This window comes from Amborella trichopoda, chromosome 4 (assembly GCF_054954075.1).
Source record: "Amborella trichopoda isolate Santa Cruz 75 chromosome 4, AtrichopodaSantaCruz75HAP2 v2.0, whole genome shotgun sequence".
Taxonomy (NCBI): Eukaryota; Viridiplantae; Streptophyta; class Magnoliopsida; order Amborellales; family Amborellaceae; genus Amborella; species Amborella trichopoda.
Genome location: NC_142339.1, coordinates 17,287,409 through 17,313,366, shown reverse-complemented (window position 1 = coordinate 17,313,366; position 25,958 = coordinate 17,287,409). Strand labels below are relative to the sequence as shown.

The following is a 25,958-nucleotide window of genomic DNA, read 5'->3' as shown; positions in this document are numbered from 1 at the left end:
ATAATATGTTACAAGATGTACAAGTTACAAGATGAACCGTTTTTAGACTTGAAATCATCATCTTTTTAATATTCATGCAATTGAGGTTGAAATAATCAGTTGAAAGATTTTTTAGCGTTAGAACAACTTTTTCCCACAGACTTTTGAGGATCACTTACTGGTATACTTTTTCGTATACTTTTTCCAAAAAAATGAAACATCACTATAGAAAGATTTGAAAATTTAGGTTTAAGCTTCATGATGATTGTCATCAGTCATTTTCGAAAATGTGTCGCGCGCTCGTTTGCATGGACTAAAAAAAAGCCTCATCTTTCCTCAAACTCCATCTGGTTTTGGTGGTTCTGCAATCGGCTGCATCCTTTCACTTTGGCTTGCAATGTCCCCATGTATTGAAAAGCCCTATACCTTTCTTTGTCTAAAAACATCTAGTTGTGTGCAAATCCAATCAAACCACTCTCACATCCCACCTCCCTGTGAGTTACCCAAAAAGGATACCGCGAAAGCACTCTATAATTGATGGTGATCGGCCAATGAGTATTCATTATCGTAACACATCAAAGGTGGTTCCTGGAAAAAGAAAAGTATATTGGAGGCCAATTAAAAATTCAAATGGTATTTTAAATTCAAATTCCAAGTGTCCCATTTCTAGTGGCATTTTGGAAAAATCAATAAGGTCTTTATAAGCTTTGAGACCCAAAAATCAAGGGTGTTCGATACCGTATATAGGTCTGATGTAAATGAAACAAGTAGTTTATGCTAATGAAACTCCTCTCTCACCCATTGATCAATACTACGGCCTTTAGCTGTTATAAAATTAAGGTCGAATTTTCGTTCTTCATCTATGTTAGTTTTCTCTTTCCATTCTCATACATAGGAGTCAAAATCGCTTTTGATATTGACACAATTGAGGAAAACATGTAACATTTCCTCCGTCTTCCACTTCTAAACTGGTTTTATCCCATATCATGACTCTAGCATGTCAGACAACGGTTCTTTGGTGGTGAAGAGATTGACTCCTAGTGTCAAACATGTTGAATCTATGAACGGTTGGTCTTTGCTCTCATACGTGTCATTGATATACAGTGCCTTCCTATTATTTTTCTTGCAGCTGCATTTCCTAGGTTGTGATAACAATGTCCAATTTCCCAACAAGTACAACGTGGTTCTTTCTTTGTTCTACGAGGTTTACTTCTGCTCATTATTGTTAAGTAGTATCTGGGGATTCTTTGTTATTTTGGGGCCTACCCGAAATACAATATCTCCCTCTAACGCAAGACCTCCTTGAGAGTTAGTAAACAATGCCTCATTATGGTCTTCCGCTTTTTTGAATCACTAATAGACTATAATTTTTTTCTTTCAACAAGTGCTTCTCTATCTTAATGCCTATCCTTGTAAGTGATCGCAGATTTTTCACTCTTAGAGAAAGCTCAACAACGGAGCCATTGCCTTGCTTATATGCTCACAGCTCTGTATACGAGCATTTCTTAAGCAGTTGGTATAGGGTATGTTCTATATTATCCACATCCAATAGACCTTTCCCTATCAATTAAGTTTTCAACCACAACTTCCAATTTCCATATTTCTTACCTAAGACAACTTAAAATACTTTTATGTTTACATCAGAGAGCTGCTGTTACTGAGAATTCACTGAAAGTGAAACAAACTTTGCCTTTGCGAAATACTGAACCAAGTCTCTATGGAACCATTGACAAATCACTTACTTGAAATGTATACTTCAGACCACGATAAGAGTTCATGCTCAAGAGTCTTGGCAAGCAAAATGCTTAGAAATTGGAGGACATCTCAACCAATTGTGAAAAGAATCACACAGATGCTATCCTCACTCATAAAATGAACATCAAAACTGCAGGAAGTTCAACCAATGCGAAAATTTCAGCAGGCTTCATTCATAAATCGAACCTCCGAGCTCAATGGCATCATACCCTGTTAAAAATACTCAGATTTTTGGCTATTAATAAGCTTGATTTGTCATAGGAAGAGGAGAAAAAAACACATACCTTTTGTTCGATAGCACCTGCCTGTTCTGTCATGCGCTTGAGGCTCACTTTACTCCATTATTCAGTTATCGATGAACCCAAATATTAGAAGAACTCTGTCCTAATTGAACGACTTTCCTGACCTTTATAAGCCCTTGCCATGCTTATGTAGCAACAATATCTTCATCATTTGAAGAGGTTGATGATAAGGTCATGTTGGATCTATACTGCGGTTAACAATGAGATGCCAACGCACCAACCGTTCAAAAACCTACGTTTTTCTTAACGATCTGCTCAGGTAAATCATGTTTTTGAAGGCATGGTTTGTACTTTGGAAAGATTAGCGTGCTCTTAGGTAGTTGTTCCAGAAATCGCGATATATATTGTTCTGGTTTTTTAGGGAGATTCAAGCAACATTTTTCGATGGGCTTGTGTTCAAGGTGACTGCCCATACATCTTGTTGGCGTTTTGATGAATTCGTTCCAAGCTGTATTCATGATTTCTGAAGAGAAATGAATGCAGATTGCAGAAGCTGATTCACTGGCCAAGGAGTCTCAAAACACTCTGTTATTTGTTTCTGATATTTGTAGCCTGTCTACTATAGACAGACTCATTAATTTTGTCCGGAACCATACATACTTGCACATCATTTTTGCATGATAACAAGAAATAAAAGTCTAACGAGCCCAAACAAAGAAAAACAAGTATATATGCTTGTATGTGTAGTTATACTAAGCTGTAAGGTGATGATCATCCACGAGAAATTCATTGAGCAGACCCATAAAAAGGAAACACAAACACCTCGGTACCATTAAAAGACATGCTCTGTATTCGGAAATAACTTAAAAAGTATTCTGAATGTTTTTTTCAATCCATAATTTTGTGCTCGACTCTGGAACCACCGGGATATTTTCTTAAGAAATAGATTGAGTCCGAAATTGGACTCTTTCTGTAATCTTAGGGCATTAAAGTGGTCATATTCTCAAAATTGGACTCTTTCAAAAATTTTGATATACTCTCCAAAACTTAAAAAAAAAATTCAAGTTCTGAGATACTCTCTTTGATAAATTCATTCCTAAAATAATTTTAGACTCTCTAAAACTTAAAATTTGATATAGTTTCTCTCTCTAATTCGTGGGGGTGTTTTGGCAAAATTAATTGTATTTTATAAAGTGGACGTATCCGTAACAGGGAAATTAGGTAGGAAATCAAATTCTGAAGGTAAAAGGCTGGAAATGAGGAAAATAGAAATACTTTTCTGTCCCAAAATTTCAATCCAAACGCCAGCCATCTCCACAAAAACAACATTTCTCGAAATGTATTTCCAGGTATCGAAACGACACCTCAAAATACCCTAACTCTTATTCATTTACACATGCGGCTAATCTTTTCATCTTATACACAAAAATGTAGCGCAGACTACATGATGAAAATAATAAAACATAAAGAATAAAAACCAAAAGAAGATCACTTATTTCACAACTTTTCATCAATCAAACCAGCCATTTTACCCAGAAGGGGCCAACAGAAACTTGAAGAGCTCACCGTTGGATGCTGTACAGCAGTTGGAACATTAAAAAAATCTCAACTGCTATGCAAACCGACTTGCAACCCCAAATCATTGACACTGATGATCAGTAGATAAATAGCTTTTAGCCCATCAAATGCAACGATGCCATATATTAACAAACTGTACCCTTCTCACGACACACTTCTTCGATCTCAGAAATCGCTTTTGTGATTTGAGCAGTGCCTTTTAACGAACATGTGAATGAAAATTGGTCAACCACACCAAGGCAGCTTGCTAACCGGTGGAGGGTAGATTGCGAAGTAGCACAAGTGGGAGATACAGAAGCAGGAAGATTAGGCTGGCATTCTGGTAAATAACGATTCTTTCCACATGGTGCATAGAGAGCTAAAACAGTCCGACAAAATATGAACCTGAGATGAGGAGCCATATGATTAGGCTATTTCGGAACAGTAGCTCTTCCAGTACAATAATGAATCCACAAATTATCCTAAAATAAATCAAATAGTGGTCTCATAAAAATTTCAAGATCAAATTTAAATTCACTAGTTGAGGGATGGGTCCCTTGGCTTGGTTGGTCAAAGTAGCAAATCCACAACATGACATCAAGGGATCCATTCCTACCCAGTTGACATGTCCCTCTAACCCCTAGGATGAAAAATACTATAATTTAAAACAAATTAAATACAATATCTAAGACAACTTGTAATGAGATGGTTGACTGGATCAAGAAAGTGGCAAAAGAAGTTTTAGGAGAATCTAGAAGGGAAAAAAAAGTCCAATAAGGAAACTTGATGGCGGAGTGATGAGGTTCAGAAGGCTATTAGCGAAAAACAATCATGTTACAAAACTTGGCAGTGCAATAGAAACGAACAAAACTTAAAAAAGTATAAAAATGCTAAGAAAAACACTAAACAAATAGTAAGTAAAGCTAAACTTAAGGCATATAATAATCTATATAATAAACTGGGAACAAGAGAAGGTGAAAAAGATATCTTTAAATTAGTAAAAATAAAAGAAAAAATATATAGGGATCTAAACCATATTAAATGCATTAAGAGAGAGGATCAAAAGGTTTTGGTGAAAGATGACGAGGTCAACGAAACATGGCGAGTTTATTTTCAAAAATTACTAAACGACAAACTCAATAGGAACATAGCGGCAGAAGGAACTGTTGCTACAAATGAAGGTGGAGATTAGATACATTCAAAAGATTAGGATGCCAGAAGTGAAAGAAGCTTTGAAAAGGATGAAGATAGGAAATGTTTTAGGACCAGATGGTATCCCGATAGAGGTTTGGAAGTGCATGAGGGAGATTGACATTGACTGACTGACGAAACTGTTCAACAAGGTGTTGAGAACAAAAAAAATGGCGAAGTGAATGGAGGAAATGTATTGTGGTACCTAATACCTATTTACAAGAACAAAGGAGACATATAGAATTGTGCGAACTATCGAGGGGATCAAGCTTAAGAGCAACACTATGAAGCTTTGAGAGAGACTGATTAAGCAATGACTAAGGCATGAAACGAATGTATTTGAAAACCAATTTGGTTTTATACTAGGAAGGTCGACAACTGAGGCTATTTGCCTACTTAGACAACTGATTGAGAAGTTCAGGGCGAAGAGAAAAGACCTCCACATGGTCTTTATTAATATAGAGAAAGCTTATAATAGAGTACCTTGATATGTGATTTGGCTGGTGTTGGAAAAGTAATGAGTCTCCAAACACTACATCGACTTGGTGATAGATATGTACGATGGAGCACTAACTAATATACGAACAACTAGTGGAGAGACAAGTGAGTTTTTACTGACAATAGGTCTACATCAAGGGTCAGCATTGAGCCCATACAGTTTGTCCTAATTATCGACGACTTGGTACTTACAGGATGAGGTAACGTAGTGCATGTTGTTCACAGATGACAGTTTTGATTAATGAGACCCAAAACAACATCAACACAAAGTCAGAACTTTGGAGGGATGCCCTAGAATCCAAAGGTTTTAAAATTAACCGTACTAAGAGAGGGTATATGGAATGCAAGTTTAGTAATAATAGAAGTAGACAAGGAAGTAGTTAAGATTGATGGCCGTGAAGTACAAAAAAAACTGCATTTTCGATATCTTGGGTTGATAATCCAGGAAAATGGAGAGATTGAAGAAGTTGTCACGCACAAAATTAGAGTTAGGTGGGTGAATTAGAGATGTGCAACTGGAATTCTATGTGATTGTTGCATACCAATGAAGTTGAAGGGCAAGTTCTATAGGATAGCTGTGAGACCAACTTTGCTACAAGGGACGGAATGTTGAGTAGACAAAAAACAATATGTCTGTAGAATGAGTGTAGCAGAGATGAGGATGCTGAGATGGATGAGTGACAAGACAAGAAGGGATGGAATTCAAAATGAATCCATTTGGGAAAATTTAGGTGACCATACTAATAGGTGATAAGATAAAAGAGAATAGACTTGGGTGGGCTAACCATGTGTGGTGCCAGCCAAGTACAACACCTGTTAGGAGGTGCGAGTTATTTCAAGTGGAAGGATTGAAGAGGGCAAGGGGTAGGCCCAAAAGGATGTGGTTGCAAGTAGTCCGAAAATATATGGAGACTTATGACGTCACTGAGGGTATGGCCTTTAATAGAGCAGAATGACGGACCAGGATTCGTGTAGCCGATCCCAATTAATTGGCAAAAGGCTATATTGATGATGATGATGATCAAAGACAACTTGTAGATCAAGGAATAATGAGAGATGGATGCACAAAATATTTTATGAAGTGAATGCAACAAGAGTAACGATGCCAAAACCAGCAGAAATAGTTATTTCTTTTAGGAAAGTATATAATGAGACCATTTACCTTTGGTACAAGGTGATCACAAATAATATTAACCATTGGATGTGAAATTGGGTGGCTGCATTTATTTTATTGACCAAGCTCAAAGTTCAAAAGAAATTTTCTTGAACTTTGTGACACGTCCAAGCTATCAAATTTCACATCGGATGGTTACAAATAATTGTAACCTCCCTATACCAAAGGTAAATGATCTCATTGTATATAATCCCATATCTTTTTCCTTTCTAATCCATACACTATGTGCACAGTCTACTATAGGATTTAATCCGACATCCATGAAGGAGAATAATAAAGGAGAGGTTGCCCATAAATGAACTGGAAGCCCATGCATAAAATGAGTAGGCCATAGCACAAATCTCACATCCTTCTCCTAATGCCCTGCACCATTGACCCCTGTACTTGGAACTCAAGATTAAGATTTACATGCAACAAAAAACACCTTTTCTTGTCCAGATCGTTTTGCACTATGCTGTATTGAAAAGGAAAAGGAGCCATGGTTGGTACATAGGACAAGTAAAACCTTGTCCGTCTCCAGACTTTTTGGGTTCACTGATGGTTGAAGCCAAAGATTTCAGTCTGTTTGGCAAAGTAAAATGAAGCTGATAACTTGTGGCCAAAAGTGCGATAAGTTGTTAAAGCAAAAATCTTGCAAAGGAGAGCATTCATCAAACTTTTCCTCTGTTCTAAAGTGAATAACATCATCACATAAAATGATTCATTCTCTGTTTTTTTTTTTTTTTTTTTTTCTTTTTCTAATCAACTATAATCTGCTGCTGTACTATTAATGAAAACAGCAGCACAAGGACTCACGCAAGAACTCAGGGATCACTGTTACTACCAAGTTGGGGATATACCTGATAATTAGTCGCCTCAGAAATGGGTCAGGTAAAACTCGAGCCCAAACAATCTCTAGATTGTCTGATTTGCTGAGAATCACTTCCCACACAGAGAAAGCAGAAGAAAGTATGCCTTCTGCCTTTCTGTACACATCCTGCTAAAGCACAAATAATATATCAAACAAAGCAAAGAAGATAATTTGGTCAAGTGTAATCTTGTTTCATTTAATGAAGTTTATCACTTTTAAAGAATAAAGGGTAAAAGGAAATTCTTTATTGCATGACTTACCATCTCAAGATTGGAGTTGGAGAGACCAACCAATTTGCAGAATGCCTGTATAGGTGCAGTGAGAAAAAAGGTGAACAGGCTGCCATTTCGAGTCGGATCAAAAGAAGATAAACCTGAAAATGTAGGTCCACTTGGGGACAAAAGCAATGCAGCAGACTCTCCCCTTTCTGAACCATGTACAATCTGGAGAACTTTCAATATTAGTACCAGTATATTAAATCAAGACAAAGACATAGAACATGCTCAGAGTGAAGTGATAAAAAAAAATAGAAACAGAAATTAGAGCCAAAAGTTGACAAGACAAACCTTGATTATCTACAAATCATTAAAAATGCGAATCAAGTAATAGAAAAGATGTGGGAAATAGACAAACAAGTTCTGTGCATGTGCATGTATGTGCGTGTGTGATGTAGGAAAATTGATACAGAATGGTAAAATCAGTAAATTTCAGGCCAAGCATAAGCAACAAATAGAACAACCCTAGGATTTCTCCTTCAAGCCCAACTATGGCTCCCAAGAGCCTAAGCTTTCTCTCTCTTTTTCTACTTGAAAAGTCACGTGAATGGTTGCTCATAACCCCATGCACCTCTTAAAACGTGAATGGTTGCTCATAACCCCATGCACCTCTTAAATATTATTATTTAATGTTCAAAGACATTAACTGCCCATATAATAAATAAAATGACTCAAAAGTCCTAACTTAAGGGACTTCAGATGTAAATGACCTTGACTATAAATAACGGGATTGTATACAATAAGACCATTTACCTATGGTACAAGGAGGTTACAATTACTTATGATCATCCAATATGAAATTTGATAGCTTGGGTGTGTTACAAATTTCAAGAAAATTTCGTTTGAACTTTGAGATTGGTCAATGGAACAAATGCAACCACTCAATTTCACATCCAATAGTCAAGATTAACTGTGACCACCTTGCATCAAAGGTAAATGGTCTCATTGTATACTTCTATGCATTGTAAGTCCCCAACTGGTCTAGAAAATAAAAGCAATTCAGACTAACAAAAAAATAACTGAAAACAACACTCAATATAACTAGAACGTCATCCCAAGCAACACTTACTCCTTGCAATTCTTAGTGGGCATCCAAGGTTTCACATGCTCCAAATATATGCGAGAGGAAGCAGGAATCTGCCACTCCCATATAAGATACTCGTCATTCTGTCCACTTGATGCACTTTCGCATCGTCATTCTCCCCAAGTTGAGGAAACTCACTCTCGAGTTAGAACCTTTATCTTCATCAATCTCTGGCCCAACACACTGGGACAGGTCAACAATGTTAAAGACATCTGAAATCCCCATATGTGAAAGCAAAACAACCTTGTAAGCACTATTGTCCATCTTCTTCAAAATCTTAAATGGTCCTTTCCTTGTAAGCACTATTGCCCATTGTCATTCAACTCGTTGTATTTGCCTTGTAAGCACTATTGCCCATCGTCATTCAACTTGTTGTATTTGCCTGCTGGATGCCTTTCCTTCCAGAGGTTCACCACCCAATCTCCCACATTAAACTCCTTGAGATATATGTAATTGTGTTGGCCTCTAAGTTAGCACGCACCTGCTCATGAACTCCTTTCATATGCTCAACCAACTACTCAACAGTAGTGTGAGCCTTGCACTTACTCTGGATAAGAACCAAGTCAGGCGAATGGGTAGGGTTCTTCACATATACCACTTCGAATAGACTCGTACTAGTTGACCTGCAATGAGCACTGTTATAGGCAAACTCGGCTTGAGGAAGCGCTAGATCCAACTGTTTCTTCTTTTTCCTCGCATACTTCTCAGCAGATTTTCAAGAGCACGACTTACCACTTTAGTTTGCCCATCTGTCTGTGGGTGATAGGCACTATTGCCTTGTAATCAAGTACCCAATTTCTTCTACAAAGTTCCCAAAAAACAACTGAGAAACTGAGTATTCCGATCTTAAGTTAACGTCTTCAGAACACAATGCACCTCACTACCTCTCTGAAGCATAGATTAGCAACATGCATGGCATCCAAGGTCTTCTTGCAGGCTATAAAATGAGCCATTTTCAAGAACCTATTCACTACCACAAGTATCGAATCTATACATGGTTGAGTCTGTGGAATTCACAACATGACTAACATCCTCCCAAATTGCATTAGGAGTAGGAAGTGGAGAACAAAGCCCATATTTTGTCGTTGTCCTTTAACCAGCTGACAAGTACGGCATCTCTTTACAAACCGCGTAACATCTATCTTCAATTTTGGCTAGTAATACCTAATTCCACCCATGCCATGGTTTTGCCTCGACCAAAATATCTGCCAAGACGTCCTCCATGACGACCTGCTAGAACAATCTCTCTCAGGGAACCTATGGGTATACAAAGATGGTTTCGTTTGAAGAGAAATTCAACTTACATAAGGCAATTCCCACTAACTCTATAATGACATTGAACCCATATTTCCTTAAAGTCGACATCAGTAGGTGTTATGGTAGTCAACAAAGTTGTCATCTACTCAAAGCATTTGCCCCTCTGTTTTGATTGCCTGCCATATGCCGAATGAGAAAAGTAAACTTCTGCAAATAGGCTAGCCACCAAGCACGTCGCTGATTTATAGTGTATGTTGCCCATGAATTTATATTTCAGCGCTTCACGATCTGAAAACAAAATAAACTCCTTTTGGGTTAGATAATGGTGCCAAGGCCTTTGGCTTGAATAATAGCATAAAACTCCATGTCATATGTAGAATATCGCCGCAGGGTGCCAGTTAACTTCTACCAAAGATGGAAATAGGAAATAGGACACCCCTTTTGACTTAAACATTGCACCAATTCTGACATTCTAAGCATCACAATCTAGCTCGAAGACTCTATCAAAGGTTGGAAGAGCCAAAACAAGCGTCTCAGTCATCTTCTGCTTCACTAACTGGAAAATCGGCCTCATCAATCCACATAAATGCATCCTTCTTTATGCAATCTGTGACGTGCTATCATCGAACTGAAGTCCTTGCTAAACCCCTTGTAGAAGAGCCAACCCATGAAACTGCGAATGTCATGCAATTAGTAGGAGTAGGTCAATCCCTAATGGCTGCTACATTCTTTTGGTCAACTTTAATGCCCTTGGAACTAACAGGCTGCTCTCTCCACTCAAACCACTGCATACAATATACTGGACTCCTCCAATCCCTCCATAAGCTCGGCCAAAGAAAGAAGGTTAGTACACCCCTTGTCTGATTTGGAGGTACTTTCCTTCTTAGATGGACCTAAAAACCACATTTACTACAAACACCCCCCCCCCCCACCCACAACAAAGGAATAAGTGTTATTAAACCCATCATGTACGGTGCGCCGGTCATATTGCCATGGTCTGCCCAATAATAAATGACATACATCCATAGGCATGAAATCGCCCCATAACTCACATTTGTAGTGCTTTCCAATAAAAAAAGAAACCAGCCACCATTTAGGAACTATTACCTCATTTCCTTTCTTAAGCCAAGCTGTCTTTTATGGCTTTGGCAGGCTTTCCGTCTTCAATTTCAGATAGCCCACCATCTCCTGAGAAAAAATATTTTCGCAACTCCCTCCCATCAATGATAAGATTACAAAACCTTCCCAGAGGCAATGCATCGCATGTGAAGAGTATTAGTTCACAACCAGTATGCCTCGTCTACTATGCAGGATGTAATCATCTTGTGTTGGATCACCAAAGCCACCCCATGGTCACCAAGTGTTACTATAGGCTCTTCTTTCACAGTGGCTCACAAAATTGTTTTTCTATTTGGGCACTGAGATGATATGTGACCGATTCCAAAACACTTAAAGCACTTAATAATATTGTTGTTTGGGCGATTCAGGCAACTCGAACTGCCTCCAACACCCATGGTATTTTCAAGGTTTAGAGTTGGGTTCTCATTTTTCTGGACTTCACTTGGTATCAGAGCGTTTAGGGCTCTTTTTAGGTAGGATTTTCCCATTTTTAGGGGGTTATTTATGGGCTTAAGCATTTCCTATCCCATGACAAGTACATAGGATTGTGTACATAGATAGACTGTGGTATATAAAGATAACTCTGTACATTTCATATTCCATTGTCCCAACACTAGAACTTCGCTACTTTAAAAATATCTTGCGAACTCTTTAGAAGCATCTTGCAAAAAAAAGTGGCACAGCTACCAGCAAAAAATAAGCATTCAGCTCTAGTATTGTTGTCCTGCCTATTCCAGAATGAGTGAAAAAAAGTTGAAATTTGTTCCCTTCTCTTTCTCTGCAATTAGGCACTACAGTTGGGATCTAGAAGAAGGGGGGGAACCCAGCACCTCGTGGCAAGGGGTTTAGCCTCTAAGAATGAATAATTGAGGGACAAAATGTAAACAACCTGGAAAGATGAAAACATCAGACATCTATAAACCTAAAGGGCTGCTCCTAGCCCTTGGCTTCAAATCCATTGATAACGTGGAAGTAGAAGGTGTCTATAGGTATCCCAAAACTCAGAACAATCCTTCTCCATCTCTTTCTTAAAACCCCATAAGTTGAGACAATTTATGGAGAGAAGTATGAGATTCCTTCATATTGGCAGCCTCGAGGTGGTGTCACCCCACTCAACCGAGAAAACCTCAACACCTTCATCCATGTGTATGTGCTCAATGGCAAGCATACTCACTTTGATGCAGTCAAGGCCTCCTTAGCCAGAGGCAGGATATTTTTCTTCATCTACCCAAACTTTACCATTTCCCTCATCAACCAGCACTAAAACCAGGTACTCCGACTGCAGACTAAAACATAGGGGTTCGATATACTTGGAAAATAAGGTATCGAGCTATCAACACTTGTACCCCAGCACCCATGATGGCCATCAGATTCGAAGGTACATATATGGAAGAAGATATTGAGGGAAAAGTAATGGTCCCTCAAAGGATAAAACCATCAGAGATCCGAATCCCCAAAGTCTGGACTTTGGAGCAACGATTTGCCAAAGCCCAAGAACCTCCTGGAGGAAGAATTCCAATGGGCCCAGTCACATAACCATAGACTTTAGGGAACGTGGCAATCCCCATGCCTCTCCATATTTCCCTAGGAGTAGTGGTGTGACGACGAGAGGAGGAGACAGTCCATACTATTGCACCTCATGAATCTTCGTCACCTTCCCATGCCTGGCCAAGCCGTGGAAAGACCACGTTGAAGTTTTAGCAGCCCTCTAAGAGAACTATCTCCAGGATCCTAGCAGAGAAAGATGGCTTAGAGAATTCTCTGAGTTCCACAGAAAACAACTCTGAGCCCGCTGGATTGAAACCCTTAAGAGGCAATGAGGTCACTGTCCTCGACCATGTCTACAGGAGGCTAAGGGTAAGAGAAGCTTTTACAAACTCTAGAGAAGTAGAAAGCCTGTATAAAAATTACTTGAATGACAATAGAAGGAAGACCTGGCTCTCTCATTTTCAAAATACATGAGAGATCAAGGTTGTAGAAAAATTGGATGATGGCCCGAGAAACAAGAGTGGCATATCCCTACTAGACTCTATCTTTGGAAGGAGGGTAGCAGCAGCCCGAAAATCCACCATGATCTCAACCCAAAGAAGTGAACTAGAAATATCCTCCTTTCCACCCTTTGAACCTCTATAGCTAGGGGGAGATGAAGAGAACGTTGCAGCTCCAATATTCTTGACCAAAACAAATTTAGAGCAGACACTCCTCCAACAACAAAACTGAACCAATACTGCCCTGAATGAAAAGCAAACAAAAAATTGGTCATGAATTGGGCGAACATGTCCAAAGGCGAGTACATTCTATGAAAAATTTCCAAAGAAGTAATGCCTCTGTTTCCCTAGAACGGCAAACAATTCAAAGTGTAGAACTTTATCTCCTTTGTACCACAAAAGGCCCAAGGCAACTCACCCCCCGCAGACACCAGACTTCTTGCAGGTACAAGCAGCGGCTCAATCCCTAAGAAAGGAGGTATGAATATAGCTGATGCTAGCAAAATCAGGGGTAAGTTCGAGGTGGTCACCAGAAAGCCCTTTTACTTTTTCATGGGAGTGGGGGCTATGTACGGAGGAGATCTCGATGCTTCTTATAGAGAACCCTCCAGCTATCAGTCAGAAAGCAACCATTTCTGATCGCAGTCCGCTTTATTCAGGCCTTTCAGAGAAAATCCCCAAAGGATAGGTTTATGGCCATCAACCTTACATATGAAAATCCATTTTCTATTTACCCTTGGTCAGCAGATGGCCAAATGCAAAGCAAATTAACAAAACTACTTTACAGTTGGAACAGCCAATGTGTATCTCTCCGCCAAAATCCCAACTCGAGGCCTTCAACATATGCTTACCCAAGGGTTCATCGGAACACTTAGAGACTGTTGGGGTTATGTGACCATTTAAAGGCCTTATGAGAGCATGTGAAATTATGACTATAGTGATGTGATAATTCTAATAGGAGTGGGGTCTAGTGGGACCAAAGGATTATGGTGTAGAGGGATCAGAGGAAGCATTTTTTATACTACGATTTAGCGGGTTTTGACGCGCTAGGCCTGAGGTGATGTCTAAAAACCCGTAGCCTTGGGCATAAGGCACAATTGATAAGGGTGAGGGTTTATACCTTGATGAGGTCGAAGAGATGGCTAGGGGCCCGTGTGACCCTTGTGTGCAGTGGTTGGCCGAGGAGGACAATGGCCAAAGTCCTCAATACTGCCATCGCACGGCATGTACACTAGATAGCCTTGTGCAAAAGAGATGTATCCATGCAACACTGGATTATGTTGGAAGATCCTATGAGATAATGTGCTAAATGGGACATCAACTTGTCCTCAGGGAGGAACCTGAAATCCATAGACTAGAATCGTGCTCCCTTCATGTATTGGTTGGATTTGATGGACCAATCATGAACCCCTGCAATGGGATCTGGGTCATGGGTTTTGCTGGGTCAATTTGAGAAGATGACAGTACGGTTTTCAGAAAAGAAGAAGTGCCCCAATATATTTGTATTATCCTTGACATTATGGATCCAATTCCCATCAAATTAATTTTATTATGTATATTTTATTTGAATTTGAATATTAAAATGAAATTTTAAAGCCCTCTATATATTTTATTTTGTTCAAAAGGAATTTTAAAATAGCCAAAATTGAATTTTTTAGATTTTATATATTTAGATAAATTTAAAATATTAAATGCGCTCTAAAAATTATATTATTAATTTGTAAATTTTCACAAAGGTGTGGAGGCCCATTTATGATGGCGGCCCATCATATGGTGCCCAACTAGGTGGGGATGTGGGGTCCACAAGGAACCATATGGGTGGCACACCCCACTTCCTTCTCTTTTTCTTTCTTTAACTTGTTCAACAAGTCTTTTAGAATGTGTTTTGTTTTTGGTGTGATTTAGAGAAGGGTTTGATTCATTGTAGAATGGGAAAGATTTTGGATTGATTGAAATTAACATGATATATTGTTATATTTCCCAAGGATTAAATATTTGATGAGAATGGGTTTAGGAAATTAAGGGATAATGGTTCTAGTACCTTCCCATTAATCATGATGGTTGATCTAGGACATGGAGTGGCTAAGATCTCTTCACTTCACAGGTCTCTTAACATAGGTGGTCAAGATTAATTCTCACTAAGATAGCAAACCCTACACCCCAGAACCCTAAACCTTGTGAGTAGAGGCAAAGACACTTCTCTCTAGACCTCTCCTTCTCTCTCCATTAAGGTTGCACACCCCTTCTCTCCAAATTATCTCTCTCTCATCTCACCTCCCTCTAAGAAAAGAAAAAGGAGGGGTGCCACGCCCTAGGGCCATAGGAAAAAGGGTGACACTCCCTAGCTAGCCTAAACCTAAAGATTAGTCAAAGATTGTTTTGATTCTCTCATATAGATTAGGTTGCCTAGGCTTCCCACATCGTGAGACAACTTGGGGACCTCCATCTTGTGCGCCAACGGTGAGACCTAGAATGGGGTGTGTCAAGTCCTTGGGAGTAATCCTTGGCAAGGTAATTTGGTATTCTGATGGATCCATGTTTCTTGATTCAATATCATGTATTGTGTTATGTTCAAATGTAAGAATTGTAAGAATTGTGTTATGTTCGAATGTAAGAATTGTAAGAATTGTGTTATGTTCGAATGTAAGAATTGTAAGAATTGTGTTATGTTCGAATGTAAGAATTGTAATGTTATGTTCTAGCCGGTATGAAAAAAAGAAAGAATTTTTTTTTAACTATGTATACTTGAAAAGATCACATCATCGTCCTTTTAGAAACTGGTGGGGCCAATTCGACCTAGAAGGTAAAGACGAAATAAAAGTTTCAATAAAAGTTAAAGATGATGGAACTCTTTAAACTGATGCCTATGATAAAGAGACTCCTTCCTAATCTTATAGAAAGCCTCCTAGCTACCACTAGGATTCATTTATGTGGACCTCGGGAGCACCAAGAAAGGAAACATAGACAGGCCGTAATGGTGATGTCTATCTCCTCCCTTAGGGGCCTTTTGGGTACATGAAAATCTATTACGTGACAATAGATTACAAAGAAATATGATATTTACATTGTTTGCGTACGCTTTAATAGTAAGGAAATGAAAAGACATTACGCCAGATTACTTGAGATTTCCCAAAAAATCATGAAATCCATTACGCGCGGTGAGGGGTGAAAAATCTATTACGAAGTTGACGGGTAATCTTTGGAATCTTTCTCGTGCGTCTCTCTGCCCTATCCCCACTTAAAAAAAAAATTTCCTCTCTCTCAATATACGTTGTATTGTATAATTATTAAGGTAAGTAGAAAGTTAAAGTAGAGGTATGAAAAGGGGAATCTAAATTGATTTGAACAAGTGTACAAGGAAAATTTTCTACTGCAATCATAATAAAAAATTTCTACATCCCTCTATCCCCAATTTGGGTTGTAGCCCTGATCTGACTCTCATATAAAAACAAAAAATTTTAATAATTGGTAAGTGAAAGTAAGGGAAAACAAAAATTTTTAATAATTGGTAAGTGAAAGTAAGGGGAAATCTAAATTGATTTGAACAGTTGTAGACCTTGATGAGGGACAATTTTCTACTGCAATCATAATAAAAAAATTTCTTCTTCCCTCTATCCCCAATTTGGGTTGTAGCCCACCATCAGCTCTCGTATAAAAACAAAAATAATAAAAATAATAATTGGTAATCAATGAGAAATTACACAACACAATCATAATAAAAAATTTAACACAACATAATCCTCGTAAAAGATAAGTAAAAGCTCAATTGAAATAAGATACCTCTTTAGTCTCCTCCAATGCTTCAAAATTTTCTACAGCAATTACCAAACCTTCTAGTTTACTAATCAAACTTATTCACATTTTTTAACTTGTACCATAAAAATTTTGATTTTGTTATCATAAATTTATTGTTTATTTGAAATTATATATAGAGAGATATTTGAAAGACTTCTATAATAAATAAATAAAAATAAGGCTTATCACAATAAAATCATGGTATTCCAATGACTTATCATGTTGAAACCAAAGTCTAATCATGTTAGCCAAACATAGCCATATTTTTCATATTTGGATGGTAATGCATTTCTCATATTTCTTCCGGACATAGCCAAATAGTAGCAATGTATTTCCCAAGTTGCACCTAAATACTACCCAAACAGTGACAATCCATTTGCAGGTAATGTATTACGCAGTAATGTATTACGGCTGTAATATATTTTACAGACAATATATTTCCAAGTATCCAAACGGCCCCTTGGTGATTATAGCCGGTATAGGTATGTATGCCTTCCAGGAAGGAGTAAGTAAGCTTCTTGACTGTGAAAGTGCTGCCTACAAACAAAAATTCTTCGCTAGGCTTCCGAGCAAATTAAGGGAGAATGTCAAAATCATTTCAAAGATTATGACCTAAATATTGTTGCTTGGGGGCGTATTTTACTAAAACAAAAATAGTAATTATGGAGAGATGCACTGAAAAGCTCCAAGCCAATGCCAAGGCCCGCAGTTACAAAGTCAAGAAAGACGTCTGTAGATAGCTAAAGTTGACCGGGATAAAAGGCAGTCCTCATTGCCACAAAAGGAGTAGGAGCAGAGAACGGTACAAGCGTCGCCACCATGAGAAGAGAAGAGATATGTCTCCTAGGAAAAAGATGCACTGAACCGATAAAAGGGGAGGAGGCATTCTCATAAGAAGAAGGTGAGAGGTGGAAATCAAAATATTACAACTATGGAAAAGGAGATTTTTGGAAGGACTGCAAAGATAAGAAGAAAGTCAGTGCCGCTACCAGAGGAAGCAACTTCTATTCATTAGAAAGCGACTTTGACACTAAAGAATGCATTTGTCAGGTCAACACCTCCAATACAGTAGTAGCGGTGACTCCAAAACCACAGGAACTATCGATTTGTTCCGGCAAATTCAGACTCCCTCCAAAGCCTAGATTTGCAGTTCGGAGCTGTAAACCCCGTCGAGGTCATCATTGACTCTATTGATAAAATAGTTGGGTGTGATACCCTTCTATATCAACATGAGCCCAAAGTTCCATGAGAAGATGCAAATGGAGAACTACAACTGTGGGATGGAGGAAAAAGAACTCACAAAATTCAAGTACAACACAAATTTCCCAATTACTCACAAGTTCCAATAATACCTTTGTGATGGGGAACTGTCGGGACAATATCTTCTGGAGCCTCTACTTCTAGGAGGAGATGACATAAAACTGTTCTTCCTGAAGAACACTTTGTCTCCATAAAAATGGAGATGAACTCGCCAAGAAAGTTGAAGTATCCTGACCAAAACTTAAGGATTTTCAGGGGAAGCGCAGGCAGCTAAACATTCATACTAAATCCCTTAAAACTCCAATCCAAGCACCGAAGGAACAACAGAACATCCTCCTTGGAGAGAGTAGCAAACCATTCGATGCGCCTGCTAACCCGGATTTAGAGAAATACTTTGATTAGGCAGTTCGAGGAAAGATGATCATCAATAGAATGGTGCATGATTTCCAATGATGGATTTCCATATTAATGGCTAAGATCTGAGGGAACATATACAAAGACCTGACTCAAGATCCAACTTCAACTGTATTCGGGTTGACATAGTTCCAGTAGAATATTGGAAGAGACGTAATGAGAAGCCACAAGTTGTAGACAGGGCCAAGCTGGAAACAATATACATGGTTTGAGACGTCCATATCTGCAAAGGGGAGGCCTGTGAATATTAGACTTCCTAATCCTTGATGGGACGGTAACTCTCTTCTCTCAAAACTCCAGTCTTTCATCATAGAAAATTGGGAGGGGGAACCTAAAAGGGAAGGAAGTTTTCTTTCGATTCTCTGTACCTCCTACTTCTTCTGCTATCAAAAGACAATCTTGAGTAAAGGAATGCCTTCAGAAGGTCATTCCTGACATCAAGGACCAAATTCCTCATGCCCATATTTCGTGACAATTAGCAAAACCATAGAACCACTCATGAATTGAAGCCATGCGAAGACACTTTCCCTAAACATAAAGGCCTTTCAGTAAAGACACACATGGGAGGTAAAGCTCCCTTACTAAGAGGATTTCTCCTAAAAGAAAGTCCCATCAAAATCACGGGCTGTTCAAATGCCCAAAGAGATACGCAAACTCAACCACCAGGAGATCTTAGACCTGTTGAGCAAAGCTTTTATCTGACCAAGCAAGAGGTCTTGGTCATGAGCTGCTTTTTATGTCAATAATCATAGTGAATAGGAAAGAGGAGTTCTGCAGCTCGTAATTAATTATAGGCCCCCTAACGTTCCAAACAGGTAAATCCTGATCTCCTAAATTACAAGTGCCCGGCACTTCAGCAAATTCAACCTCAGATTAGGCTTCTGACATGTGAAGATTGCATACGAGGATCGCTACAAAACTACATTGCAGTACCAATGGGCCAATATGAATGGTGCACCATGCTCTTTGGATTTTTGGTAAATCCATTCGACATGGATTATGGATGAAATTATTAGGCCATTCGACAACTTTGCTATTGCCTATATTAATGATGTTTTGATTTTTGGTAAAGACATTGACGACCAATTCAAGCACCTAGAGGCCTTCAAAAAGGCAACTGACTTGAGCGATATGGATATGGTCCGCATCCCAATTAAGAGAAAGCATGTAAAGCATGTACAAGAATAATCCTACCTAATTGTCCATCCAAAATCTTTCATCAAATCTAATGCTAGGAGGAAAGCCCAAGTTGGGTAATAAAGTTTCAGCACAAAGAAAACCATCAAAAGTTCATGGGCACTTGTAAGCACTCTTGAGCAGTCCAAACACTAGGCCTCCCCACAGCAAGGAAGCTCTAGGAAGACCGATCATAATATATTATGACTTAGGGTATGGCTCCAACATGAATATTGCAATTAATAAACCGGCATATATGACAAAAGAGGCCAGCCACTCTTAAGTTATAAATCACAATGAGGAAGGTGGGGAAAAAAAATGACATCTTAAGACTCCATTAACACAGGTTAAAATAAGAAATTCATTTAATTGGGAAGGAGATTATTAGCTAATTGTTCAACTTCTCGAATGAGAACCAAGGCTAGTTTAGTCACAACTGTTGAATTCTCTCGATCAATAAATGATAGAGCTCATCTCTAGAAATCATCAAATAAAGAGGTAGAATAGGAGAGAAGAAAGAGTTTGGGAAAAAGTGCAGTGTGTGCCTTAATTCCACACCTTTCAAAGAATCACTGCCACAGGAGCGGGGAAAAGGGAGACTGCCATGAGAGACTAACACACACAGCAGCTAGTCTAAAAATTTCTTTGGATATGTCAATCGTAGACTTCCTTGATGATATAATAATCCCTTTAGTGGATGCAAGAAGTACTAAAATGCACCCATCTCTTTGATAGAAAACTTTAGAGACAGATCTATTAACTATCATAATGTCCATAAATACAATATATTCTATATATAGGAGAAGAGCAGGGTGCATTGAGGCCTACACTCCACATGCATGCAATAATTAAGCTGATTAACATGGAGTGTGAACCTATTGAACTAGCTCTAAGATAATTGCGTCGAGCAACTAGATGGCTTTTCATACACAAAAATGTATGCCATTTGTGGATCTCCTTGAAGGAATTCAAAGAGGTAGTAAGGTACCATGCATCCTAATTCAAGATTCTCAGAGAGAGACATTCTCAGAGAGAGACATACAAGTTGCATAGATATAGTGGCTCTGAATAATTGGAAGCTATCAATATTACGAGCCTCATGGTTCTGAGTCTATCCTCTGTAAAATCCTCAGTTACAACTCATGTCTCGTTCCTCTCAATGCTCTAGTCTGGCTCAAACTTTAGCTTGCACTCCCAATGCCAATGCCTTCTTTCCTTTAGGAAATGGAACAAGATTCCAGATTTTATTTTCTCCCAGGATCAAGTGTCTTCTGCCAATGGTTACTTCCACTCTTGATGTGCAATTGCATTGACAAACTTTGTGATTCCTAAAGGCATGCATGAAACAAAGGAAAGAACATTACGAGTTATAGATAGCATGATATGAAACACAAAATTTGAAAGGGTGAAGGACTCCTCTTTATTAACTGCAGTGGGCAATGAGGAAAAAAAAGTCATAAATGAATTCAATCCAAAGTCTGAACCTGAGTCCTGGTGTTGTCTGGAGGTGAGTGGGGATGTTTGAATGGAGTTGGAATTTAATCTTTCAACATCACTGTTTCGTCAGCAAGAAAAGGAAAACTTTGGCATTCATTGCTTCGATTCGGATGGGCAGGTGCAATATAAAATAAGACATGATGGTCAGATTCAGTATTATCATGTATCTTCCCATGAAATGGATTACAGAATGCTTCATGGGCAATCCAAAATATGGTGAAGCACAGTGCCATTATCTCAGGCATGGCACTCGTACACTTTCTGGGAAGAATAATAACCAAGAGAAGAAAACTTTTCATCCTTAATATTAATCTAATCTATCATAATTTTTCTGGTAAGAAACATACGATAAAAAACTATGATAACTCACAGGCAGGGGGGGAAGGGGGAGACAGAGAGAGAGCATTTCCAGTTTATTAGCCCATTTGTTGAGGAGTCAAGTACCATGGTGTTTGATGCATAACCCACTATCTTGGATATCCCCCAAAATTATCTCATGCATTTCGACAATATATTCTGTGCATATCATATTGTAGATAAACAGAAAGTTTAACAATGGAGAAAACCCTATTCTAGTATTCATTGGAGAAAAAAATGATGTGCAATGCATTAACATCTATAAAATAAATTTATCAATGGCATAATTTGGCAATTAGATACAGTAGGAAGCATGTGCAGAACATATAGTTTTAGCATGTATGGATTGTCAATATCCGTCTAAAATTCAGATTTCTGGAAAGTAAGAAACGGATGGCCATTGTGATGATTTTGAGCTATTATACCAAAAGAGATGGTGCTTAAGATGAAGGAAAAAATACCCCAAAAAAAAAAAAAAATGAGTTCTGACAAACCTGCCTTGAATGCACAACTATTGTCACTGTCAATAATAAGAAAAAGTGGCCTCCTTGTAAAAGGAAGTATATCAGCAGGATAAAGCTTGTTCACACCTGATCATAAGGACACATTGATAGTCAAAAAACAAAGCATAATATTATACTCCATCCTCATTGATAGAAAAAACAAGCCGCGGCTAACTCAAAGCATTCCCTATTAGATAATTTTACAAAATTTTGTAAGTTATGTAACTTTAGGAAGATGCTAAAATCAAATGAACGGTTCTAGGTATAGATTTCCTGAAAGTAACACAAGAATTTCTTTTTCTATTTCTTTCTAATGGGTATGTGTGTTAATAGTGAAAAATATTAAACCTCCATTTCCACGAGAACCCAACCACAAGCATGTCCCTGAAGAATCAACAGAGTCGCCTTTATCATCCACTGAAGCATGAGATTCTGAACCATATTTCCGATGATTATCTGTGGTAACTGAGCTCTCTTTTGATAATAAATCATGAGCATGTGGAACGCGCAAAATTGGTTGTGAAGAGTTCATCAGAGCTCCAGAAGCTGTTGGCAGAGAAGTGACATTCCGCTCAGCCTTCCCTGCAAACAACAGTTCATCCGTGTCAAGAAAACAATTATTATTTTGAAAGGCAGTAGGGAATGAATTGGGGTAAAGAACCTAACATCACCTGATGCTGATATGTAGATTAGCATAATGCTTTCTGGAGAGAGCTCTTCACATATTGTAGCAATTACCTGCCCATCCAGAACAAAACACTTCATATAACATCTCAGTAAAAATTCCAAGAAGAATAAGTTTCAGACATCACCACCATTTATTTTCAAACAGACCATAATAGGGAACCTTAAATTTGGGAATATGTGCCAGGAGGATGACTGGGAAGAAGATTATTCTGCTTGCTGTTGATTAAGTATATATTCAAGATTTTTGGAGACATAAGAGAGATATCTACTATGCTCCCAGAATACAGTTTTCTATTCTTCAAAGTTTACACAATAAATATGGACTGAAATGACAAATATGGGCAAGTCAATCAGCCAAAAAACAGCTAGTGCACCTAAAAGCATTTTAGCTCCGACACTGATGTTTCATCCAAGTTCATAGTTGCATTGCAAATTCATATTTTTTATACGAACCAGCTTTTCAGAAACCTAGGAAACTCATAGTTTAGATTGCAATCACTAAGTCAGAGCTGCTACATTAAATAAGTTGATAGGGGTGCATGCCATATCCCACCTTAGTAAATGAAAAATAAAAAAGAAAAATTCTATTCACTGAAAAACAGCAATTAATTCAGTATTTGATATCCAATTTCGTAAAACGGCGTTCTTTTTCAAATTGTAATTTGACCAAATGGCAATTTGGTCAGTTATAATTTGTGATACATAGGTGTTTCATTGTTTTAATTTGAATTGTAATTTGTTTATTATGTGGTCCAATGCTGGTAGTGGTGCTGACAATGTGATAATGGGGGCAGTGGTGGGGGCTGTAAGTTGTGGCTACGTGGAACTCAAGATATTAAATTCAAAATTTTATTTTTACTTTTATTCCCAATACCTGAATTCCACCTACATGTGCTACAATATATTTCTGGAAAATGAAAACAATGTCCTAAATACAATCTAAGATTTTTATTTTACTGCTAAGAGAAATAGAAATCATCCAGGAACTTTAAACTAGCTTTTATAACAATTTTTTAACATAATATAAGTTCCTAAAAAATTATAGAAAAATAGAAAATAAAATTGAAAATAAATAAAAATTAATGGGAAGACATACTGAAAGATGCTTGGAGTTACCCAACCAGGACTTGGTACACCCCAGACCCGATTCCCAGACCAATGACACACTTTTCCTCCTTAAGGTGTTGCTAGAAATTCATAAGGAAGTTTTGTAGGCTATCCTTCTTACTCTAGAGTTTAAGAGAGCTAAAAAATAACCTAGACCCTATGGGAACAAAATAGGGTTGATCTCGGAATTGATATCTCTCTAAGTTAAGCTTCTCTCTTCCTTTGAAAAATACAGCAAACCCTAGTTTAGCATTTCTCCTCCAATAGGCCACCTCTAATTTTTCTTTCAAGAGAAAAATATAGAGGAGAGAAAGAGGTGGTATGTCTTAGAGAGATGGCATGCCTCACTTTAGGTTAAGAGAGAGATGCATGGCCTGCCTCTATTTAGGTTAAGAGAGAGATGGCATGGAAAATAAAAAAGAGAGATAAACATTTTATTGGTATGGAGAGGAAAGAGAGATCCCCAAATTTGAAGAAGAGAGAGAGAGGTCTCCTCCAAATTTGGTGAGTGAAGAAGAGAGAGACATCCCAATAATTGCTATGTGAGGGAGAGAGATATCTTGGGAGCAATAGAAATTATTATTATTGGATCTCAAATAGGCTCATCTTTAAATAGAAGGAGATATTGAGAAAACTTATCTTCAAGTTTGAATAGGATTTGCCTTATCTCATTTACAGCCACACCATATTACGATAAATAGGAAATCTGTGGGGTGAGAGATTTAATCAAAAGCTATCCATCCCAAAAATCAGCTAGATTTTAGGTGGAAAAATTAAGAACCTTATCCCCTTAAACTTTGATTCAATCCGCTCCTACTTACTACTTAAAATCAAACCAATCAAATTTAAACTTTATCCTTATAAATTTGAAATCAAACTTAAAAATATTTTCTAGATAAATCTAATTTCCCACAATATTTGGGAAAACCATATCTCATTAATTATCAAATCTTTGGATTTATCATATTTAAATTTGATTTTAAAATAAAAGGGGCATGCCACTTTCTTCCGAACAAAAAGGCATGGGGGGATTGTGCCACAAAAAGTGGAATGCCCCCTCTTTTCTCTCATAAAAAAACGTGGCCCCTTTTAGTTAAAAAAAATTGGCATGACACCCCATTTAGCAATAAAATAAGATGTGCCAAATATTACTGAACAAAAATAGGGTGCGATCCCTAGGGTGCACGGAGTGCCACATGTGGGGCTGGATCCTTGGTCCCATATGTGTTATTTTAAAGTTCTAAAAACTTTCAAAAATACCTCTTTATGAAAATTTACAGCAGTAACAATAGTTTAATATTCTGAAAAATATTTAAAAATCAAAGAAACAATTACAATACCGAAATAAAATATACTAGGAGTGTACCATTGGGTCAAAATAAGTGACACTAAGGGCGCTCCACTCGCCCCATAAACCATGATCCACAAATGTTCTCTTATCCAACCCAACAAAAATCTCATGATCCATAGTCACTTTGCAGGGGCTCATGATTCGCTTGTCAAAGTTGGATAATAAAACAGTGGGACTATGATCCTGGAATATGGATTACAGTCCCCCTTTTTAAGAGCAAGTCTAGCACTTGTCACTACAGTGCAAAGGGGGCTCTCTCAATGCACATATACACGTGTCCCTGTAAAAAAGGGCGGCTTACCATGCGGCTGTCATATGTATATGCTGTGCGGAAGTCTATTGAGGATTTGGCCCTTGCTCTCACAAGCCTACAACCATACACAGGAGACCACACAGATCTTCTGGCCTACAAACATGATCCCTGGGCATCTCTCCGACCTCAACAAGGGATGACCCACGTCAAACCCTTTTCGGATGTGCCACATGCGCAAGGCTGAGGGTTTTAGACATGACCAAGGCCATAAACCGCCCAACCCTTGGTCAGTCAACTCACACTCCCACTGAAGTGCATATTCTATTATATATATATATTTTTTTTACAAGCTCTCTAAGCCTTTAAAGGCCACAAAAACCCAACATCTCCCACTTGGCCTTTGAAGGCCATACAATCATTCCCTTTCAATTTCTCTCAAGCCCATCCCATGTACATGTTTGGCAGAAAAAACGTTTGCCACCAATCCTTTTATCAAAGGATCCGCTAACATGGTCTCAATCGGGAGATATGTAATCAGAATCTCTCCTGCTTGGATCTCGTTGCGAATGTGGTAGTAACCTCGGCTCTT

At 38.2% G+C, this 25,958-nt stretch overlaps 1 protein-coding gene across 16 annotated transcripts in view; it reads right to left on the bottom strand.

Annotated features, from left to right (window-relative positions):
* Positions 1-3,304: 3,304 nt before the first annotated feature.
* The window catches only part of LOC18423321 (signal transducer, putative (DUF3550/UPF0682)), a 44,792-nt gene continuing 22,138 nt past the window's right edge, over positions 3,305-25,958 (bottom strand). For 4 of the 16 annotated variants that reach the window (XM_020672929.2, XM_088863787.1, XM_088863788.1 and 1 more), the window contains 6 exons: positions 22,643-22,709; positions 22,320-22,553; positions 21,967-22,058; positions 7,507-7,689; positions 7,236-7,375; positions 3,305-3,938 (listed from right to left, as the gene is read on the bottom strand). In XM_020672929.2, the coding sequence (XP_020528588.1) occupies positions 3,680-3,938; positions 7,236-7,375; positions 7,507-7,689; positions 21,967-22,058; positions 22,320-22,553; positions 22,643-22,709 (975 nt within the window). In that variant the 3' untranslated portion in view covers positions 3,305-3,679. The other 12 variants (XR_016053286.1, XR_016053291.1, XM_020672933.2 and 9 more) reach the window with 10 other exon arrangements.